Here is a 23,200-nt window from a genome sequence, read left to right as displayed (position 1 = left end):
TCCCCAGTGGGAATGGGAGGAGAATCTGAAGGGTAAATGTAAGAAAACTCATGGGTTGAGACAAAGACAGTTTAATAGGAAGAAAAAAGAATTCATGGCAGGTGTTCAGCCATCTCCAGGAAAGCAGGGCTTTGTCACCCTGACAGTTACTTGGGAAGATAAATGCCATTAACTCTGAACATCTCCCCACTTCCTCCTTCTTCCCTCAGCTTTGATATGCTGAGCATGCTGCCATATGGGGTGGAATATCCCTGTGGTCAGTTGGGTCAGCTGTCCCAGCTGTGTCTCCTCCCAACTCCTTGTGCACCCCCTCTCCTCACTGGTGGGTTGCCTCAGGACCAGAAAAGGCCTTGACTCTGTGTAAGCTCTGCTCAGCCGTAACTAAAACATCCCTGTGACATCACAAATCCAAATAACAGCTCCATAGCAGGTTCTTCTTAGAAAATTAATTCTACCCTAGCTAAAGCCAGTAAAACTAACTACCCAGTCTTCTGTGCCCAGCTTGCTCTGTAAAAATGTATCTGCACATTTAATAATTGAGGAGAGAACACTACACTCATAGCAAACTCATGTGCTACAGAAACTGAGTGAGGAAATATTAAAAAGCATCATGATGCTCCACTGACTGAACTATAATTGCAGCCAACCTGCTACTAGCTCTCTGCCCACCATATTAAGCTTTCTCCTACGGTCTCCATGCAGGAATTCAATCTTAGAACTACTTTCTATGTTGCTCATGTTTAAAAGTGCTATAAAACTATAAAGGGAATGCTTATCTTTTCTTGTAACACGTTCAAGAATGTCAAACATGCTAGTGTGTATTTGCTTACAAATTAATCAGGGTTCTGACATGCGTCATGGGATATGTTCAAGCTGAATGGAAAGACCAGGTTCTTAAACCTTCCCCTCTAGTACTTCCACTGAATGACTGCATAAGTAAGTAAAAAAAAAAACCAACAAAAAAAAAGGCTGAATTTATTTCTGTTATCAGGCAATTAGTCTCTCTGATATGTTGCTTCTGTTGTCATGATTCTGTCAGTTCTCAGGGACCTTCTTGTCAAAATAACAACACAGAGGAGGTCTGAACTTGAAGCTGAGCTTGAAACCAATCAAAAAAGTCAAATGTCCATTCCATACCTTCTTTCTACATCATAAAGCAGGAAAGAGGTCACAGAAAGCTGTAATTTATGCCCTCTTCATTAGCTACCAATGACAAGATAGACTGGTTTCTATTTAATATGAAAACTAAGTCATTTGAGTCAGGCTGAGCAAATCTTTCTTGTTAAGAGTCACCATTTGTGCTAGCTGTGACTGTGCCAAAAAAAGCAAGTTGTAATGAATAGGATTTCCAGAAAATTAGTCAGATAGGCATTATAATTATAAAAGGCTTTTGAATCACACAGAGCACTACACTCATGTATCAAATACAGATATTTTCTGTTGATAGAAAACCACCCTTTTTGATCACAAAACCAAGCAGGTTTCCCATTGATTTCTGTGATAGTCTGGAATAATCACCATTGTTTAATCTGTTGTGTCATACAAACACACATTTCTCCTAAAGAGGGTTACACAGTGTTGATGTATACTACTGGCCAGATCTGAATACAATCCAAGGAAATGAGAATCTGTCCACTGACTTGAGCCTGAATGTGACTTCAAAGAAAGCAGACCCCTGCTGATTGACATTAAATTCCTTCTATTCAATTCAATGCCAGCATAAAAAAAAGCTTAACTCTCCTTTATAAAAGGCTGTAATCTTGCCATAGTGAGTTTAATGTTGTAAACCATTAATAAAAGAAGTCTTAAATATTCTTATTTTGCTTTATGATATTAATCAGGGCTTTCCTGCATATTAGCCCTTTTGTAAAAGGAAATTATTAACTGTCCTGACCAAGTAGGAAGCAATATACTCAAGGTATGGGCATCCCATTGCTAAGAAAAGAGGAAAGGTAAAATCTAATTAAAATCAGCTCGTGGCTTTTATGGTTAGCAGAAACACTACCTTGGAGCAATTCTAATTCACTGTTGTTTTGTTGCTAATGGAATGGCTTTTAAATCATACCTAGGAACTTGGGGAATATGTATAAAAAATGGTCCTTGGGATCTCTTTTCCCCCTTTTTACTCCACTAGAAAAGAAGCAATCTGATTGACCAAGAAACCTGTGCAACAAGCAGGAATAGTGGTTTATCTGCATGTCTTTTTTATGAGAACATTTTTTTTTCTTTTTTTTTTTGCTTCTCAGGACTGGCTGTATATTTCACTGGCGGAAGGCAAAGGCAGACTACAAAGTGTAAGAGATATAATGTGATATAAAACTAAAACACCACCAGGAAAATATTCTTAAAAATGGAAAGGCAAAAAAATCCACACTGTGGCCCAGGAAACCATTTCCTAGTATTTACACATATGTCTTGATGCAGATCTCGTTCTGCAGTGATTAATTAACTTTTTCACTAATATATGCAAGCAGATTCAGTTTCCTAGGGGCATTCTAATTAATTAGTTTTTCACTCTGAATAATGTAGCTTTTCTAAACGGAAGCCTCCTGACTACATGTATTAATGGATTCTTTAAAATCTTTTGGCAGTTTTCTTATGTTCTACTTTGAATGTCACAACAGTGAAGTGCTAGCTACAAAAAACACTCCAGTAACTTTTTAGAAAGGCTTTGAGGCTAAAAGAATCAGCAGTATCTTTTATCTTTTGTTACTTGAAGTTTAAATAATGCTCTCCCTCCCTCCCTAGTCAGCAAATACTACAAAGCCAAATCAAGCTCAAGTTGAAGGAAAGAAAGAAAACAGCCAGATACAAATGAAATGCAGAGACACAGTGATCCAAAATAAACAAATCCTGACACACATCATTACTAAAGCACACACAGAGGCCATTATAGCAACTAAAAGGGAATGGAAAACTAGAAGCCAACAGTAACAGTTTTCACTGAAATGTCCCCATCTGGGAGGGGGAACTGAATATTTACTAACTTATTTATTTAGCTTCTGTCTTACATTTATGCATTTATTTAAGTACTTTCAATTCCCAGTCAGAACTCTAGGCATCTGCATTACACAAAATCAATACGTTTATCCTCCACTCTCAGTTTAAGATGTTGCATGTTTACTCAGCTTCTGAAATTATAAATCCAATTTTCCTGGCTTTACTACCATAAAATTGTAGAAACTGTTATTCATCGGGCAACACAAGGCCTTCCCAAACACTGAAATATCCATTTCTCCAGAATTCCAGTATCTCAAATATAAGATAAAAAACTACCCAAAGCCACACCTTTGCTCATGCTGCGCAACCAACCCAGCAAATGACCTCCAGTGTACAACACCCTTCTTTCTTCCAAAACACACTGTCCATCTTCCTTGTATTCAGCTGAACCAAGCTTAAAGACTGTTGACTCCCTAGCTTTATGTGTCTGAGGAAGCTTAATTAACATCACTGAGGAACACAAAACACTTTACTGTATCTATGTCTTGGCAGCTGACATTTTTCTGGTGGCTTTTCATGGTTTGCCATTCTTAAATCTCAGTAATATCTGGCTGGGTATAGATTGGCTAGACATCAGAAGAACCCTGGTTTTAGGCAAACTGCCCCAAATGATATAGGCAATGACCTCAAATGAACATTCAAAAGAAAACTACTTTGCTTCCTAAGTGCATTTGTGTCACCTGCACTACATATTGATTTTCTATTAAGATTTATGTATAGTGCTTTTGCTTTGTGAACATCGCCAGCTGCTACTGAACTACAAATAACCAAGAGTAAGTCAAAATTTTTTTCCCTCACCATCCAATGCAAATGGAAGTGGACTTGAAAATGGCAACTACTTTCCAGTAATCATGAAAAACAATCATAAACTGAAGGAATCCAAGCAGAATATTTATTTATCCACACGAATGTATCTACCTCTTTTCAAGACTGATGAGAAGACTGCAACAGGCATTTGTACTTCTTAAAAGGGCACAAAGGACTCTTCAGTGGTCACATCTGCCCCAGAATATTTATTTCTCTTATCTTATAAATAATGATTTCTTCTACCTATCTTCTGTGTGCTACTTTTCTCCAGATGCATTTTCACAAAGCTGTTTTTGGTGCATACACATGACAGTCTCATAGTTTGTCTTCTTCTTCCTTTTTGTTAATGTATCATTTTTACTCAGTTTACTGCATTCACAGAAGTTTCTACAATTCAAAATGCCTCCAGAAAGCGACAGCTTTTGAATTATCATCTAGCTAATCTGATTCCATGAAATACACAAGTGCACTTCCTGAGATCAACTTGAGGTAAAGTGTGAATAGACTACTTTGTGAGTGAAACTATATTTTAACATGTTTTGACATTTTAATCAAAAGAATCTAATTCTTCCTTGTGCATTTCCCAAGCTCAAATGAGATATTCAAAGGAAGTGGAATTTCTGAGCCCATTCTGTGCTTTAGTAATTGTACAGTAAGAAAGCTTTGGGCTTTGACATCTAGTGTTTTCAGAAGCTAACACAACAGCAAAATATCTGTCATATTTTGAACTGTGGCAGAAACTAAGGTACAGAATGGTCTATAATTTATGAGTCATATCTGACAGTTGTTATTCAAAAGTCCAGTTTTTGCTAAATTAACAGCAGGGGTATGTGAAGAAAAAACACTACCTCTAACTAAAGGCATAATGCATTGTAAGAGATGACTGCCAGACTTCACAACAAAGTAAATGATCACAGCTCACTAACATATCTTTGTTACAAACCTAAGGGTTTTCATTTCCCACTGTACTTTCTAGACTGCAATCCCCAAATTCTTTCAAATATCCCAAAATCTCTAGTATGAGAAATAAATCTACTGATTTATTTTTACATATGTGGGAACTGGGCCACCAACAGCTAATGCATATTGCCCAGAGCCTCTAAATCCTGACATTTACACACAGGACTGCTTTTGACCCTACTTCTGATATCATACAGCACATTACACTATTAACACATAGTCTTTGCAAATCTTTAAAGTGAATCCAAAATTTCAAGTTACAATTAATCAATGAATTTCTTCCGGTTGCTTTGAAAATGGTGCCATTTGTGATGTGTAACACAGGCAGTCTGTGGCTAACTGGGGTGTCACACCTCTCTCTACACACCATCTCACAGCCATTTTCATTTTGATAGCTGACAAAGGGGCAGGAGCTTTACCCTCCAGAGCAAAATGCACAAACTATTTTCCCATTAGTTAAGCAATTTTTGCCCACAGCCTGCTTCCTACATGCAGTCTTATATATGTTGAATCCCATCCAGTGTGAAAAATGTGGACTTTTCCAATAGTTTGGTTATTCCTAGGTAGTAAATAATAGCTCTTGAATTGCTAAGATTGGGGGGAGTGAAAAAGTAGTTCCCTAACAAAAGCTATTGGACAATGCAAGATGGAAGGAGAAAAATAACTGTAGTACCCATCACTCTCAACATACTCACACAAAAGCTAGGCTGAATCTAGGCGAAAAGAATGATAATAAATACGCAATGGGAAAGAGCAACGTTGCCATGCTTTGAAAAATGTATTAGTAATGTAATCAAAATTTCCTTATGCTGTATATAACAATGCATGGCAGCTAACCAGGGCTTCTAAGTATATTACTATTTCCCTGGCCAGAAATCTGTGCTGATAATAAATGGCTTCCCTCATTCCATGTAATGTAAAATTCATTTGTACCCCCCCTCCCCACCCTCTATTCCAAATAGTGGTATTTCAAAACAGCTCTGGCATCCACTTTCCTATCTCAAAAAGAAAAATGTTATTTCAAAAGAAATTTAAATGGTTGGAAGTAAAAGGATTTTCTCTGTAAGAAGAAAATTTTCCTTCTCCCTTGTTTGAAACATTAATTCATGACGGTTTTCAAGCTGACATATCAATTATGATGGGTTGATGGCTACACTACATTGCACTGCAACAAATCAGGAAGCATTCATCTTGGAAAATTTAGAGAGCAACACAGACACACACACACACACACACACACACACATTCCTTTCCCTCTCTTCAGCTTTGCTCCAAATTCTGTAAAAAAAAAAAAAAAAGTAATGTAATTGACTCATTCACAGTGATAATTTAGCTGAAACCCTGCTAAACATTCATGTAAAACTGGACACATGCACAGTTCTTCAGTGAGATGGTTATGGGAAGAAAGCATGCAAGCTGTTTCTCACCTGTAATATGGTAGCTAACCTGCCGATTGACATCAGATGTGTCTTCATCCCAGGTGCTAAGAACAGCCACAACTTCCCCTGGAGGGTCACTCTCCTTCACCGACCCCCTGTACACCTCGTGCTCAAAGATAGGCGCATTATCGTTTATGTCTGTCACAGTAACTGAGACCAAGGTGGTTGACGACAAGGACAAAGCTTCTCCCAGATCCGAGGCCACCACTGCAAAGGTGAAAGCAGAATCCTTTTCGTGGTCCAGATCCTTCAGTGTACTGATCCAGCCACTGTTGCTATCAATGGTGAATGCTTCTGTGATCTTCTGCAGCTCTGATTCCACCGCAAGCGTGTACGTGACCTGCCCGTTCGCACTCGAGTCTGCATCGACCGCTTTGACTTGCATGAGTTTTGTTCCTATAGGCATGCCTTCCATTATTACAGCATCATAGCTAGCTGCTTCAAACACAGGCTTGTTGTCATTGACATCCAGCACCTTCACCTCCACATCCACAGTCAGCACAATGTCTACTTTGTCTAACTGAATTGTGGCCGCAACTTTGAAGTGGAAGGCGGAATTTATTTCGTGGTCAAGCCTCTTATCCAATTTTATGAGCCCTGTGTCCTTCTCTATGATGAAAACCCCGTCTTTGTTGTTTGCAGATAGCTCACCATTAACTGTGCTATACAAAGCACCCTGATTGGGCAAAACATGCAGAATGTCAATAGTACTGCCTATGAGGGTGTCTTCTGCCACGGTGAAAGAATACTGGGGTTGAGAAAAAGAAGGCAAAATGGTTTCTGGTGGTAAAACATGGATGTAGACAGGAATGAGGGAATGCTTTACAGGAATGCCACCATCGACTGCTTTGACAAAGAATGACAGAACAGTGTTTTTCAGTTGGTTAAAGCTACCCTTGGTGACCATCCATCCATTATCTGGATCAATTTCAAGCAGATCAGCTACTGACACAGACGCTTCACTATACAGAGAATAGGTAATTCTGGAATTGGCTCCATCATCTGGATCTACTGCTTGCACTTGGGTCACCAAGTAACCTTTCCCAACATCTGCTTTGACACTTGCTCTGTATTCGACTGTCATAAATTTGGGAGCATTGTCGTTCTCATCCACTACTATCACTCTCACAGTGCAAAACGTAGTCCTGCCACCTCCATCAAGGGCTCTCAAGAATATATCAATGTCACTTTCCAGCGGGTTCTCACGGTCTAACCTCTCAGTTGTCAGAATCTGCCCATTTGCATCAATCAAAAATCGGTCCTTGGCGAAGTCATTTATTATGGAGTAGCTGATCTGGCCATATACACCTGAATCCCCATCTGTTGCCTTCACATGGATTACCTTCATTCCAGGGGCAGCGTTTTCTCTAACCTCTGCAACATAAATACTCTGTGAGAACACAGGGCTGTAGAGGTTGGCCCCAAGGATTTGAATGTGCACCTGAGCCGTGCTGGTGAACAGCCCGTCGGACACAGAGACGTTCAGGCTGTACATGGGCTCCATCCTCTGCTTGCGGTGGTTGGAAAGAGTGATAACACCGCTCTTGCTGTCCATAATGAAACTGGTCCGATCATTTCCTGATAGGATGCTGTACTCCAGTCTGTCAAAATCAGAGCTGTCAGCATCAGAAGCCTGTACACAAGTCACAAAATGACCCCGAGGTGCCAGTTCGCTCACGTACGATTCATATATTAACTGGTTAAAAACTGGAGGGTTGTCATTCATATCTGTTATTGAGATACTAACAAGAACCTCGCTGCTCAGAGGTGGGAACCCATTATCAGTTGCTCTGACTTTCAAGCTGCACTGCTGTATGAGTTCATGATCCAGCATTCGGGCTGTCAAAATAAGGCCACTGCTGCTGTCTATATGGAAATAGTCAGTGCTGTTAAAGGTGTCCTGCACTATCTGATACTGTACAATCTTGTTATTGTCAGAGTCAGCATCAGTAGCAACAACCTGCAGCACAGGAGTCCCAATCAAAGAAGCTTCAGACAGAGTAGCGTTATAAGCTGACTGATCAAAAACGGGAGGATTATCATTAACGTCATTAACAATCAAGTCCACGGTCACCTCAGCGCGAGCGCCAGTGAGAGCATCACTGGCTCGCACCATCAGCTTGAAAAGAGAATTTATTTCATAGTCCAGTGGGCTGATGACACTCAGAACTCCAGTATCAAAGTCGATATTAAACTGGTTGTAGGGATCTCCATCAACAATGATATAAATGATACCCTGGCCTTCTGGACTGGTTGCATTTATGCTTAAAATTGGCATGTGCATTTCTACATCTTCATTCACGGAAGCTGTATAGAAGGGCTTGTCAAACACAGGCATTGCTTTGTTAACAATAGTAATGGGGAGCTCTACCGACGCAGACAGTGATGGGTTACCACCATCTTTGGCAAGAATGACAACCAAGTACTCTATATTAGACAAATCAGAATTGAAGGCTTCCTTTAAAGTGACACTGCCAGATCCTCTGTCAATTTCAAAATGTCCATAGTCTTCCTTCAGCAGGTATGACACCTCGCCATTGTCACCCTTGTCTTTATCAATAGCTGTCACTCGATATATCAGGGTGCCAGGCTCAGCATCGACCTGCACAGCAGCGTAGTATGGAAGCCCTACAAACACCGGGGCATTGTCATTTATGTCCTCAATATAAACTCTCACCACAACTCGAGCAACACGGAGGTGATCTAGCTCACGGCTTGCTTCCACCACCAGCTCATACAGCTCCTGTTCCTCTCGGTCAAAGGGGATGCCAGTGGTCTGAATGACTCCTGAGGTGGATTTGATTTTAAATTTGTTTCCTGGGTTTAATATGCTGTATTTCAAAGGCTCGTTGAGGCGGTTGCCAACAGCATTCACCACGGCGATCTTTGTGATATTGGTGCTGTTTTCTGATATAGAAGTGGAATAAAAATTTTGTGTGAAATGGAGTCCACTATCCATCGCTTCTTTTACCATTATTGTCACCATAGCAGTACTATAAAATTTTCCATCAGATACTCTTACTATTAGCATATAATGGTCTTTGGAGAGACTATTGTTTTTAATGGTGAGTACCCCTGTGCTTGAGTCAATTAAAAAATGGTCCATATTGCCTTCAATTATACTAAATGTTAATTCTGGAGGGATCTCTGAATCTGGGTCTGAAGCTTTGACTTTGAGAACCTCAACACCAGTATACGTGGGCAGGAGCAAGACTGTCTCAAACACGGCCTGGCTGAAGACTGGTGGGTTGTCATTGACATCAGTTACCTCAATGGTCACTTCAACTGGGCTCTCTGCTGTAAGCTGGGGATTCCCACTGTCCCTAACATGAACATGGAAGTGGAAGTGGGCTATTGTTTCATGATCTAAATTTGCAATTGTTCTGATTGCACCTGTGCTGGAATCTACCGTGAAATACTTTTTTGCAGTTGATTCCACAATCTGGTAGACAAGCAAAGCGTTCTGGTTGCTGTCAGCATCAGTGGCACGTATCACCAGGGGACTGTTATTCGCACTGCGGACCACGCTGTTCACAGGAGCAGCCTCGCTTATGCTGCCCGAGTACTGAGAGAAGAGAAAAACTGGAGGGTTGTCATTTTCATCAACAATCTGAATGTTCACAGTGGCATTTGATGCCATGCCTGCCATATTTGTTGCCTGTACGATGAGCTGATAGGAGGAAGCACGTTCATAATCAAGGGACTTTTGACTGGTGATCACTCCAGAATATGGGTTTATAGTGAAGACTCCATCAACATTGCCATCTTTAACCTCATAAACTAATGTGGACTGGCTGATTGCAGAGAGAGAAATGACAGAAGTACCAATATCCACATTTTCATTGACCTCTGCTTGATATTCTTTTAGAGTGAACTTAGGGTGGGAGTTATCTGCCATCGTCACAGTTATCCGCACAATTGCTGTTGCAGACAGCGCTGGAGAGCCTTGATCAGTCACTTTGACTGACAAAACAAACTGTCCCATTGTGGTTAAGTCTGGCTCCTTGAGTAATGTAATGATGCCTAAAACTGGTTCAATCTTGAATGTGTTTCCCGTGTTTCCTAAAACAAAGATATTGAATGAGATTAGAAATGAAATATGACTCACTTTATGATAACCTAAACCAGAAACAACAAGCTGCAATTTTAAAGGTTACCTAAATAAAAAAAAAAACACCTCCAATGTAACAGAACTTTGAAGGCCCTTTCACCCTTTCTTTCTGTTAATTAGAGAGCTCAGTAGATGGTATAGGTATTCAAGGTGTCAGAAACTCAGGTGTTGCTACCTCTATATCTTGATTCTCAGTACCAGCATCAGAGCAAGAACTGCATGCACATTGCTCCTACTGAAGTAAGGAAAAGCATCCCTAAATTACAGAAATTAGTCAAATACATGTACACCTAAGGCAAAGAAATGAGATCAGAGGCTAATAAGCCAATTACATGACTAATGGATAACAACTCAGGCTCCTAATTGAATGGGATATTAAGAAACCATACAGGAGATTACAGTAGTTCAAGAGTCAAAGAACTGAGTATAAAAAGTTTAAAGTGGCATTTAGAAAAAATACAACAGAGCAAATAGCATAGAAAAAAGATTCAAGCGTCTTGTGGCACAGAGTTTTATCATATGATCTCTGAGGAGGATGAATCCAGATGAATGAGATTTAGTAGAAAATGTCATGAAATGTCTGTTACAACATGAAAGCATGGATATCACTGACTGCATGAAGGTGAAAACAGTAAGTTTGGATCAGAGAACTTTTTGGGGGCCTCTACTTCTTTCGAGTCTTTTTGCCAATCTCTTCTTCAGTAACACAGATTTAAAACTTTCTGCATGTATTCCTACCCTGTAATTAGAGATCACCTTTATATGGCAATCCTTATTTTGCTGTTTTACTGAGTGCTTGCTTGAAGGAAGTGCTGCAAATATAAATGGCATATATAAGCATACAAACTCTTTTCCTGATTTTGATTCTAAATACAAACAGCATATACTGAGTTACAGCAATCTCAATCACTATACCATGTTCCCTCTATTGTAATTCACATCTTCAAATCTAGAACTGTTTTCAATCTACAGTCAAGCATCCATTCAAGGCTGAGAGAGAAATATATCTCAGGTGATACACAAGAGAGGGTTTTTTAAGTGATTGTTACAGGTGCTGCACACAGAGCAATAAACATGTAAGCTGTAGCTGGAATGCCTAAATACATGAAATCCTAAATGAAGTGAGGTAATGTGAACTATTTTTAAGATATGATTCACTATGTGATGTAAATTCAGGAGGCTAATTTAAGCTACATACTACTCTATGCAGTTCAATACTGGTAATGGTTTTCTATTTATATCCTTTGTTTCAGATCAGTAAAGTTTACTAGCTAAACCGAAGTTGTGCTATTCACCCAGGAGGTGAGATTCTTCCAGAGCTACAAATTCTCATAAAAATAATGGCATCTGTCACATTTACAGACACTACAAATGCTGCTGCTGTTATTTTGTCAGTGCTTGCTAATACAAATAATTTTGAGCCACTGACTGCCTCCTGCAAGGCAAGAGCTTGTTCTTCTCCTTTAGGAATTTCTTATGAAATTACACAAAAACTACTTTCTTTACCAATTGCTCTCTTCAGAGTACTCTAAGATGTGGTGAGTAATCCCCCTGAATCAAAGGGCTGTGTACAATTTGAATTCTGCAGTTAAAATCAATATCCTCAACTGCACATTTTATGGATCATATTCAGCAGCAGAATACTGAATTTTGAGGCACCTGAGATTGGGACATCTATGGATAATGAAACTGGAGGAGTGTGAGGCTTACAGTGAATGGAAGTTTGAGGTCTGACATTGCAGAAAGAGCTCATGATGAAAGCAGAAACAGGCTGTAATGAAAAAGAGAGTCTCTAGAAATCATCTAATAGCTAAAGCATCTTTTCTAATAATAATATTTTCCTGCCTGAATCATGTAGGATTCTATTACCAGTGTAATTGGAAAAATACACCTTAGATGTCAGGATGCTCTTTACATTGTGGTGGCACCTCTAGATGATTGGGAACCCATAATAGTAATAAGGTGTCAGGAAAAAGCTAGGAATAGTCTTGAAAAATATTGCCCCAGGAACTTGATCTAGTCTGCTCAGAATTTGTTCCATAAGGACAGCGTTTTCCTGTTTGGGCACATGTAAGATTGCCCCTAATTTAAGTTAAAGGCCACTTGAGAATGCTGAGAAATAACTGCTAAGAACAAATGCAGTGCATAAAGGAAATATTTGCTTTGGAGTGCTAACATCTTCCTCATTCTAAGTTCAATATTTTCAGCTGCAAAAGACTTCACCTTCTGGTTTGCTGAAGGTAATCTCCTTCCACAGAGCATACAAGATAATGACAGAAAAAATCTTCCTTGGGTCTTCTCTAAACTTCAGGTTATATCATCCTAATTTAAGGTGTGAGCTTTTATTATATGAAGCTAAATCAGTATGAGATGGTGTAGATATTCTTGTGTCATTACTTATTTGTCATTTAGCCTGCTCCTAATTGACATGAGCTATCCTAGCTGGGAACAAGTCTTTATAATAATATAGGAATAAATAACGATCCAGTAGGATCAGAGCCTAATGCTGGTAAAGGCTTGTGATCTGCCTAATATGAGTATAATCTGAAGTGCCTGTGACTTCTTTTTATGGAAATAAAAGTTTCAAGTTTTGCTAATGTTAAAGTGGAAAGATTCATATTATGAGTAAAACCCCCTAAGTAGAAATAAAACATTACAAAATGCTAAGGTCACAAATTTCTAATTCTTTTCTCTCTTTTTCCAGGCATCCCTCTCTTATATATCTGTCAACGGTTTCCCTCGAAGATAATTCTTAACTTCAGGCTCATGTGACCCAGAGAAACCTACATTCATTGTCGTGTGTCAGAGATATTCTGCTCTGTTGCACCAGCAGAAGAATGCTTTTGCTGGTATAGATTATGTGCTGAATGTAAATATACAGCATTTAACTGCAAAAGCAATTTTCATCTGGTATCATCATGCCCTCTCTTAGTTTCAAAGAGACCTTGTGCCATTAAAATGCTATGGCAGAAGTTTTATCATAGCCCTGTTCTTAGTCTGTGCTTCTCTGGTCTGAACACTGGCAAAGATATCAGGACATAACAGCTGTTGTGGCATTTTTTTTTATGGAGGATCCACTATACACTAGTCTGAAACCAGAACCCTGAAAACAAGTCACTGGCTGCAGTTTTGAATAACTATCTTCTGTGATGGCTTTGACCCAATGACTTGGAGGTAACAGGCTCTGTAGCCACCTGGTAAAAATGAAACAGCCACAGAATAACAGAATGCCTAGACTAGAAAGGGACCACCGGAGAGCATCTGGTCCAATCTTCCTGCTAGAACAGGTTCACCTACAGCAGATTGCACAAGATCCTGTGGAGTTTTGACATCTCCAGAGAAGGAGACTCCATAACCTCTCTCGGGCAACCTGTTCCAGAATGAGATTGTTCTGAAAGGTTTTGGGTATAGTAGCTTCAGAATAAAATTAAAAAAAAACCCAACAAAACAACAACAACAAGGTGTCTCCTTTGCCCATCTGTACAGGAGAAAGTAGACCAAAGAAGCTGAGTTGTGTGTCAAGACAGATGACCATTACATCACTGTTGTGTGTCTGGCATGATCCATGATCCTTCATTTTTGGGCTCGGTCCTAACCTGCTTCAATAGTATAGATAAGCTCTGCATTTTCTCCTTTGTCTTTGTCCAGAGCTGTGACCTGCAACACTGCTGATCCAACTGCTGCTGACTCAAACACCGAGGCTTCATACAACGGGCTGGTGAAGTAGGGACTGTGGTCATTGGAGTCTTCCACATTTATGATGACTCTGGCCAGGTTTCTTCTGTAAGGGAATTCTTGATCTCGGACCTATAGAACAAGAGCATAACACACAATTTGACAGTCATCTAGTAAAACTTCACAAATATTACTCATCTGAGTGTGAATACTACTTTCAGTTCTATTTAGTACAGTAAAAAAGTCCATTTGTCCCAAAGAGCAGTCTGAAATAAATTCACACACGGGACGACAGATCAAAGAAACAGGAAAGAAGTTAGTGACATTTTTTTTCACTTGTAAGAAAGTGCATTGCAACTAACTCATCATGACATGAATTTTTGAAGTGGCAACCACATGAGATTTAAATTTTAGTAGAGATCTGCAAGAATTTCCTTTTTTATCAATATTTGCTGAATGGTCATGCCTTTATCTTGCTATTGCCTTCTTTACATCATACAGGCATGTCTGTCTAGTGCTTGTAGCTGCCAATGGACTACTTCATGATTATATACATAGATGATCATATCAACAGTAAACAGAGCAGGAATCATTTTATGAAATGCTGGTAACTGTCAACAGAGGTGTAAGTTACCACACCTGTCTCAATCCCACCCAAAACACCTCAGCAGTGCTTCACTGATAATCCTGCCACCACTATCTCCTGAAAATTTTGGTTCTTCTTAAACAGAGGAAAAGACCTATTGTATTAGGTGGAGATCAAAACCAAGCACCAGAGAATTACCTCTCTTGGCTATGTGTTTCTGTTATTCAGTTTATAGCTATTTCTTAGTTTATAGCTAGTTTATAGCTATTTCTTAGTCTGCTTGGCAAAGGACTTGCAACATTTTACTCTGTGAGCAGAGACCACATTCAGCTGCTCCTTGCTGCATCTCACAGCAGCTTTTTGCTTCCAAGGGTGCCCTGCCAAAGCTGCCCCTGTACCTAACACACCACGAGTAGTTTCTTATAAGGCCTCTGCTGCAGAAGTCTTAAGTAGTTAAAGAAAATAGTGGACTCCAATGTTTAAACAATGTTTAAACTAACACAATTTTGTTTTTTTTTTTGTTTTGTTTTGTTTTTTTTTTTTGTTTTGTTTTGTTTTTTAAAAAATTATGTCCATAATATACAATCTTCACTTGAAAACAGACAGATTTATGTCCTGTAGTCTAGACACACCAAGCAAAAATTGGTAATTAACTTTTTTCTGCATGCCCAAAGATTTGGAAATGTAGATAAAGGAAAGCTGTTTTGTATATCAGCAGTTTATGTACTGAAATAAGTCTATAAAAGTAATATATAAATGAGGCTTGTACTCAGAAAGGCTGTGGCATTCTCCATGACAAGAAAGCAGTTATCTCCCAGTAAATAACTTCTCAAATAACTTTCAGCCTCACTTCAGAAACTCTGAAAATTACCTTGAGGGAGAGAGAGATTAAATAATTACCTGCTTGCTCTCCCTTGAGATAAAGAATCATATCTCATTCCATACAATGGATTCACAATAAAGTTTCCCAAAAAGCCAAAATAAAAACTGTGAAATAAATACACAGCAGGGCAGGCAAGATTAAATTAGTGGCTACTTATTGCACTGGGTCCTTCACTCAAGAGAAGCCTACTCCATGCATGTCCCTGAAGCAGCCATGACTGCATTCTTACCATGACATTAAGGATGTGCTTATCTTGAGCTTCGTGGTCTAATCTCTCAGCCGTATAGAGAACCCCGGTGTTGGGATCAATTCTGAATTTCCTCATGCTGACTGTGTCGATGCTGCTGTGAATAGTGTAGCTCAGCTTGTGCTTTTCATCTCTGTCTATAGCTTCAATTTGCAGAATTTCAGTATCAGGGAGGATGTCCTCTGAAATGGTGACATCGTAGCTTGGCTGAGAGAATTCTGGGCCATTATCATTGTTGTCCAACACTTTGATAAGAACCTACAGTTAATAAAAAAGGACATTTGAAGTTATTGAGGTCCAGTCAGACTACTGAATAAGCACCTAGAGAAATGCAATTTACTTTGAATGGCTGAAGATGTTATGCTGCTGCATGATGGGACTGAGAAACATTATTTAATATTAAATTCTTATTTTTCAGATCAAAAGAAATGGAAAGGATTTGTCTTTGGAAGTAAAATGTTCCTAAATGTAAGACCTACTCAGAGCCTGATGAAGAAGCCCATATTTTCAGAATCTGTAGATTGGAAAGTACTTCTACAATGGTCACAAGGAAAGGTTTTGTCCTCCCTTGTAACTGCCTTGGTTACAAGGAACTTCTAGAACTATTATATAATTTCCTTTCCCCTTCACTACTAATAAAGCTATAAAATAATCCTTTTCACGTTGCTTAAATCTGCTTTTTACACAATCAAGATTCAGCTAAATCCTCTCTTTTCTGCCCAGTATATTGAATTGGGGCTTACTGGCAACGTCAAATGGTGACAGCAGTGGAGATTTCAAGTTGCTGAGACCCCTCAGATTGCTCTTACACCACTTGAGGTGGACACAGGAAACTCAACCTCACTGCCACACCAGCACACCTCACACAGATCAATGCGTACCACCCAGGACAGCTGATCTCAGGGCACTGGTGACACAGAAGGATTATTTTTTTTGTTACATCCTTGCTCTTCCTTTGCCAGTGATGGCTGTCTTTATTGTCAACTAATTCACTTCCCCCTCCAACACCTATTTGTCTCCTTTTTGTTGAGGTTTATGAATGATAGAACACTAAAAATATGAATGAATGCTTTGCTCCTTGCTTCAAATCTGTCTTTAAAGCTTCTGTATTGATCCTTAAGGAAACCGGGAGAGCAGGAGAGCAGGCCAGAGTGCTGCTCTTGCTGCCTATTACACCCATTTCAATATATCACAGGCTGACTCTGATAAATAATAAGAATCACTATTTTCTAAGCTTTGCTTTTCATAGTTATGTTATGCATGTGTCGCTCTGACGACATTTTGTGGGTTTTGCCATTGGAGAAGTCACTCCCTGGGGAAAATGTGCTTTCCAGACTTTGTATGCCATAGATTGCTGTGGGTAGTGTGGCAGCAAAACCTTTGACAAACTGTGTAAAACTGAAAGCTGAAATCTGAAGAGTTGACTCTTTTACAGTGCTAGAAACAAAAAGTGTTTTTTCCAGAATATGCCTGTGAGAGCACAACCTAATTTTACAGCAAGTAAAACGGAACGATCTTTTTATTCAAAGGCTTTGAAATAAGAAATGGTCCAATTAATGACTTGGGAAAGGCAACACACAGGACTCTTTGGTTGGACTAGGAGACCTGACCCATCACTCATTATATTTTCTTTGTTGCTTTGTTACTTGGCTCTCTTTTAAGCAAGTACTTTATTGTTTTGCTTGATCCAGCCCTGTTCACCCCTACTTTCTTAACAGAAGAAAAATACAGCTATACTTTGACTGCAATATTGCACAAACAGATGTTGGCCTCAGAGAGAAATGAAACTTTAGATTTCCATGATATGTGGGAGGGTTTGCAGAATACATTACCAGAAGGAACATGAGCAGTTGTAAGAAGCAGTTGTAATGAACTAGCCTGGGAACTGTTCAAAAGACAGCTGAAATAAAATGCTCAGTAAGTTAAATGGCATAAGACTTGCATTCCATACAATTTCATTTTCACCAGATTATGGCACGCCAGAGTGAAGCCTATATTAAGTTATGCTTCAGTCTTGGACAGATAGCAATAAAATTGGGGGGAAATACACATTGCTAGGCCTATAATAAAGATGAAGAGTTACTTAGCTTTTTATACTTTTATTGTTGCTGTAATATATCAAACATGTTTCTGATCTGACTGAGGAAAAAAACCCACCCAAATCTGTGTTTTAAAAATTTGTGAAGAAACCAGTTGTAACATATGAAAGAAAGCCTGTGGAGAAGATTAAAGTCTTGAACTCTAATATAATGGGACACAGAGCCAATGCTGAACCACTTTTTTAGTGTAAGCAATAGGAGTTGGGGATAATCAGTATTTGATACTTAGAGAAATTTTCTTGAGCAGTTTCGATATTCTCAGTCCTTGACAGGTACCACTATAACATGACTGGTATCAACACAGATAATTTATTTTGTTTTTCATTCATGACCAAAAACTTTGTCAAGTATCATTTCAGACAGTCCAACAGAGAAGTAAAAACTTTTCAAATGCATTGAAAACACCAAGAGTGCTTGATTCTGCTGATGCTAGTACAGCACAGGCTAATGTGAACAAGGAAGCTTCCATGTGAGGGACAGGCTTATATCTGTGAATTTATTTTTAAAATTGGTGTGTGCAATCTGAAGCTGCTCTGGAAGGTGATAAAAAGAAATGTACAGAAACAATGCATCTTAAAAGTTGTGCTACAGAAGTGACACGCTATTTTGTTTGCATGGTATATAATCATTCCAGAGCAGTGATTCATTTCCTATGATATCTAATGCCTTTTGGGATCACTGGCAAACAGAGAAAGCAGAAGAGGGCATAAAGGTTTATCCATCCCAAGTTTTCCACTATGACTGTCCAAGCCATGGCTCCATGATTTTTGCCTTTACTAGACTACCCAAACTGAACAGGGTGGGACTGGATCAGCATCAGAGACCAAGGGTAATCCATGAGACCATGCAAATTAAGCATGGATTCTCAGAGCAGCATTTCTTCCCACTGAAAAAGGTGTAAGCTATGTGCCCTCACACACATACGGACATAATCATGCTTGGGGAGTGCAAGGCATGGAGGGAGAAAAGATAAAAAAATTGAGGCCCTCATTCACTGTCATCAAATTTACAGGGAGCTATGCACTTAAAATTGCTTTGATCATTGCCAAAAAAACCCCATAATTTTTCTTTCTTTTTCTTTTCTCTCTTTCACTTCAAATCTACTGTAAGACTGATCAAGTGCCTGTTTAAGTGGCAGGCATCTTCCTCCCTAGAGATGCCAGTATTTTAATGATTTGTCAAGTGATCTGCATTGAAATACACATTATTTATTACATACTTTGCACTTCAACAGCCACTTCCATCTGGAGACGGAAGGCGATGGGTTAGAAATGCTAATGAATAAAGAAGTCATTATTGATTCACAATTTCTTCTATTTAAGCAGTTAAGAGTATTTCTAATTTTTCTCAGCTGTCCCTCAAAATCCCCGAGAGTCAAATGTAATTTTAACATTTCTCTCCTTTAATAGAGGGGGTTGTATTTTCCTTGCAACAAAAGAAAGTTAAGTTATATATGGGAATACTGATTATACAGAGCTCTGTTAAACCTATAAATGGAATTCTTTAATGTTCTTAAAAATTGGGCTGTCTTGGGAGTTACTTTAAACAAAACCAGGTAAAAGAAAATGGAGTTTTAGTCCCATTTAGAATAGCTATTAGTCCCTTAGTTCTTCCAACATTTCTGAGGAGCAAGTGACTATCATCCCTGTATTTTGCCCAGGAAAACAATGCCCTGCAACAAGGTTACCAAATCCCAGGTGAAGTGCAGTGGTAAAGCTGGGGAAGGTGTTTTCAGCTTATTTTTGAGCCACACCCCTTTTATTAGGTCACCTTAAAATGCCATTCTTCCTATGCAGACTTGCTACTCCAGCAGGATAACTTCTAGTAAGATGTTACTTAAAAAGATAGGAAGGAAAATGTGACACTGACATGAACACCAGGCTCACAGAAAACCTGAACCTACAAACATACATGAAGCTGAGTAAACTGAGTGCCACCAGATTGTTAATATGACGAAAGTTTCTCAAATTAATTTCATGGCTGCCAACCTCAGGCATAAAATTGTGGAACTATTGGCAAATTTCCACTGACTTCAAAAGGGTCAGCAAAAGGGTCCTTGAAGTCTTATGCTTTAGCCAGCTGGTCTAAGTCTAAATCTGAATCTGAATCTAAATCTAAATCTGAATCTAAATCTAAATCTAAATCTGGTCTAAATCTATCTTTCACCTCAAATCAAGAGCCACACTACTGAAGTGACTCAAAGACTCCCAATGCCTGTGTAATTCAATATTTTCTACATATTTATTCCCAAATGGAAGATATGGCAAGAATGAGCTGTGTGGCATAAATATCCTTTATTACTGCTTAGGTGCCCAGGGTGTTAAGCTGTGACAATACCCATTGTGCACAATCAAAGCCAGGCTTTAAATGTTTCCCAACACATCTCCAAAAGGTGACGAATGTAAATGTTTACTATTTGTTGGCCGCTATGTAGGGATTCCTCTTTGCTGACAACTGCTCAGGACTGCTGACTGAACTGCTTTTCATTGACAAACATTAGCTGCAAGTCTTTTTTTCCACGCTCATAAAGCCAACATGCAGCAACCCAGTCTCTGCCTGGTTCTTCTTGAAAGCCCATATCTTTTCCAGTGCATTGTGGGCTTCAGAAAGGCAGGCTTGCCTCCTTCTGTGGCCATTGTGTTGAGCCTAATTTATAGTCTGAACAAGCTCCTCACTATAAAAGATTTGCTTCTCCCTGCTCACTTCCTATTTCCCACAGTTAAAACAAGTTTCAAATAAAGGAATCACAGCCCTCCAAGATTACAAATTAGGCAAAGTAGCACTCAGAGCATTAGCAAAGACTTTGTACTCAAAATAAGTAAGTGAAAGGCCTAGAGAAATACAATCAAATCAAAGCAGGACAAAATCTAATGCAGGAAGTATCTCCAAAGCTGTTTTTAATGTTGCCCATAACAAATACCTTTGGTTTAGGCACAGACATATTTGAGTGAAGCTGGGTAAATGCCAGCAGCTGCTTTACAGGCATTTGAAGCTGGAAGAATCTGCTTGGCTAATTGCTTGGTCTGGGCACCGTGTTGTAGTACAACCTATTAAGTACTTGAATTATTTAAACTGAAGTTACACTTCTGCACAGGTTTTGAAACCTATTTTAATACTGCTTTCAACAGTGATACCACATAGCTTTATTTTCTACTTCCTGCAAGTTTTTCTTTCCTCCAAACTCCAACTTTAACATAAAAATTCAGTTTCCCTACCAACATCAGTGGCTAGTTATTTTTATTTTACTGTGTTCTTTGTAATATGTTAAAATTGAAAGAAAAATCTTTGCTTCACAGGCAAGGCAGTGCTGAGATTACTGGATGTAAAAAAAAAAAAAATAAAAAAAATCAAGGAGTGGTTACAGTTTGGAGGAAATGTTCAACAGAGCAAAAGTGAAAAATTTAATTGAATCTCTATGTCTCTTTTTCTGCCCTAGAAGAATCCACAGCCCAGAATTGCTTCTGGCAGGCTCTAATGTCTTATCTACGCTTTGGCCATGGTCCTCTAAGAAGAGCATTTCACCATTCATTTAAGAGAACCACCCTCACTCAGGGTGACTGATCAGCTCCTCTTAAGAAAATGTTGCAAAGAAAAGGTGATCTCTGAAAGGTAAGACAGAAACTCAGAGTTAAAAGTCAATCCTCAGCACAAGAATAAATTAAATTCCAAAACCTTCTGCAAGGGGAGACAGAAAGGGGCAATGAGCAGTAACTTCTGTCTGTTCTTCCAGTCTGGCTGGCTTCAGCAGAGGGTATTGTAAGCAAACATCTCTGGATCTGCAAAAACTCTTCAGAGAGAAGTGCATGTTACCCCCTGAGTGCCCACTCTACTGGTTTTGCAATAAGTGAAACTCAAGTGCCTTTTGCCTCCCAGCTTGGAGGCAACAGCCTTCGTGCTCTAGCGCATCTTTTCTATAGCAGTTACAATGATGAGAAAGAAGAAGGAGGCAGGAAAATAAGGAGCAAAATAATCTTTTTCATAGAGTAGAACAGCCTCATTCCAGAGGCTGTTCTTACAAAAATATAATTATCTGCTAGGACAACATTCTCAATAAAAGTGAAACATTATAATAACTCAAATGATAGTTCAATGATCCCCCCCCCCCCGCCCCGTACTCTGCTTCTGGGTGTATTTTAACAAAGCTCAAGAGTATGCACTACAAATAAGTAAATAAATGTGATTCTACTCCTCTGTTGTGCCTGTGTGTAAAAGATCTGAGTTGTTCAATAAAAAAAAGGGATTTCGGATAAACCTGACTTATGACCAGGAGAATTTCTCATGTTTCAGAGTCAGAATTGTGGCAGGAGTAGGCATGTAGATGCCATTAAAATGATTCCTTGTGGGGAGAGACCTCTCTCTGCTCAAGCAAGGGTACCAAACTCTTTTGCAGGCCAAAGGGAGGTGATGGCCATGGCAGGGAGCAGAGTCACCGCACAGAGCCACTGCCCCAGCTCTCTCCAGCACAGGGGATACAGAAGCCCCAACCCCTCTGCAAGGCCAACAGCTCGCCCGGCAGCTGCAGGAGTTGTGTTTCGTGGGAACTGGGAGCAAATGTATTCCTTCAGCCTTTAATAAATGACTGCATGGCCTCAAGCAATGATGGATAAAAGAAAGGGAAAAAGCAAAAGCTCTCCCTGGCTAAGTCAGGAGACTTAGCCATTCTAGAAGTTAATCACCATGACTGAAGTTTTATACCTACACTTCAAATATATAAATCAAACAAGTCAAAATTTCTTTGTATTTTTCCTTCTCCATCCCTTCCCATCCCAACTGCTGGATGGTTCAGGCTTACATGGATGGGCAGCATGGTGAGTGGGAGTGGCTCAACAGGTCCTGGCACTTTGGTACTCACTTTGGAGACTGTATTTCTTTTCGAAACCTTGATCATGCCCAAAACAAGTAGGCTTTTAGTTACAAAGAAAGTTTGCAACTTTTTTTTTTGGTTAGCACTCCTTATGTTCTTTTTGCCTCTTTTCGCAACAGTGAACCATTATTACAACAGATGTAACTTTTAAATCAAAATTATTTCCTTCCTCTCATGGTACAGTAATGAACCATGTGCACAGTAAGGCATGAAGGAAGTGAACACTTCACTGGACTTTAAGGCATGCAGGAACACTGCTGAAGAAACTTCACCAAGTCCATGCCAGGGATCACGTTACCCAAACAAAAATCTTCGGCATTTTTATGCTGTATTTTACCACCTCCAACTGTGTAATAGACAAAAGAAGAGATAAAGGAAAACAGCTGGAGTGGAATAAAAAGCAAGAGTGTTCCATTGCACATGGTCATCATCAGCTGTTTCCTAATAAACCACCATACTTTGAGGGGGCCTTTGAATTATTTTATTGTTATTCAAAATTGCTTTATACCTGCTTTGTCTTCTACCATAA

At 39.3% G+C, this 23,200-nt stretch overlaps 1 protein-coding gene across 1 annotated transcript in view; it reads right to left on the bottom strand.

Annotated features, from left to right (window-relative positions):
* The window catches only part of FAT3 (FAT atypical cadherin 3), a 393,636-nt gene that overhangs the window by 66,358 nt on the left and 304,078 nt on the right, over window positions 1-23,200 (bottom strand). The window contains exons 9-11 of the mRNA XM_058825430.1: window positions 15,691-15,966; window positions 13,914-14,124; window positions 6,195-10,268 (exon numbers count right to left, since the gene is read on the bottom strand). Coding sequence (XP_058681413.1) covers window positions 6,195-10,268; window positions 13,914-14,124; window positions 15,691-15,966 — 4,561 coding nt within the window. The remainder of the gene's footprint in view (window positions 1-6,194; window positions 10,269-13,913; window positions 14,125-15,690; window positions 15,967-23,200) is intronic.

Source organism: Ammospiza caudacuta, chromosome 2, assembly GCF_027887145.1.
Source record: "Ammospiza caudacuta isolate bAmmCau1 chromosome 2, bAmmCau1.pri, whole genome shotgun sequence".
NCBI classification, from domain to species: Eukaryota; Metazoa; Chordata; class Aves; order Passeriformes; family Passerellidae; genus Ammospiza; species Ammospiza caudacuta.
This window is presented reverse-complemented; position numbering and strand designations above follow the sequence as displayed.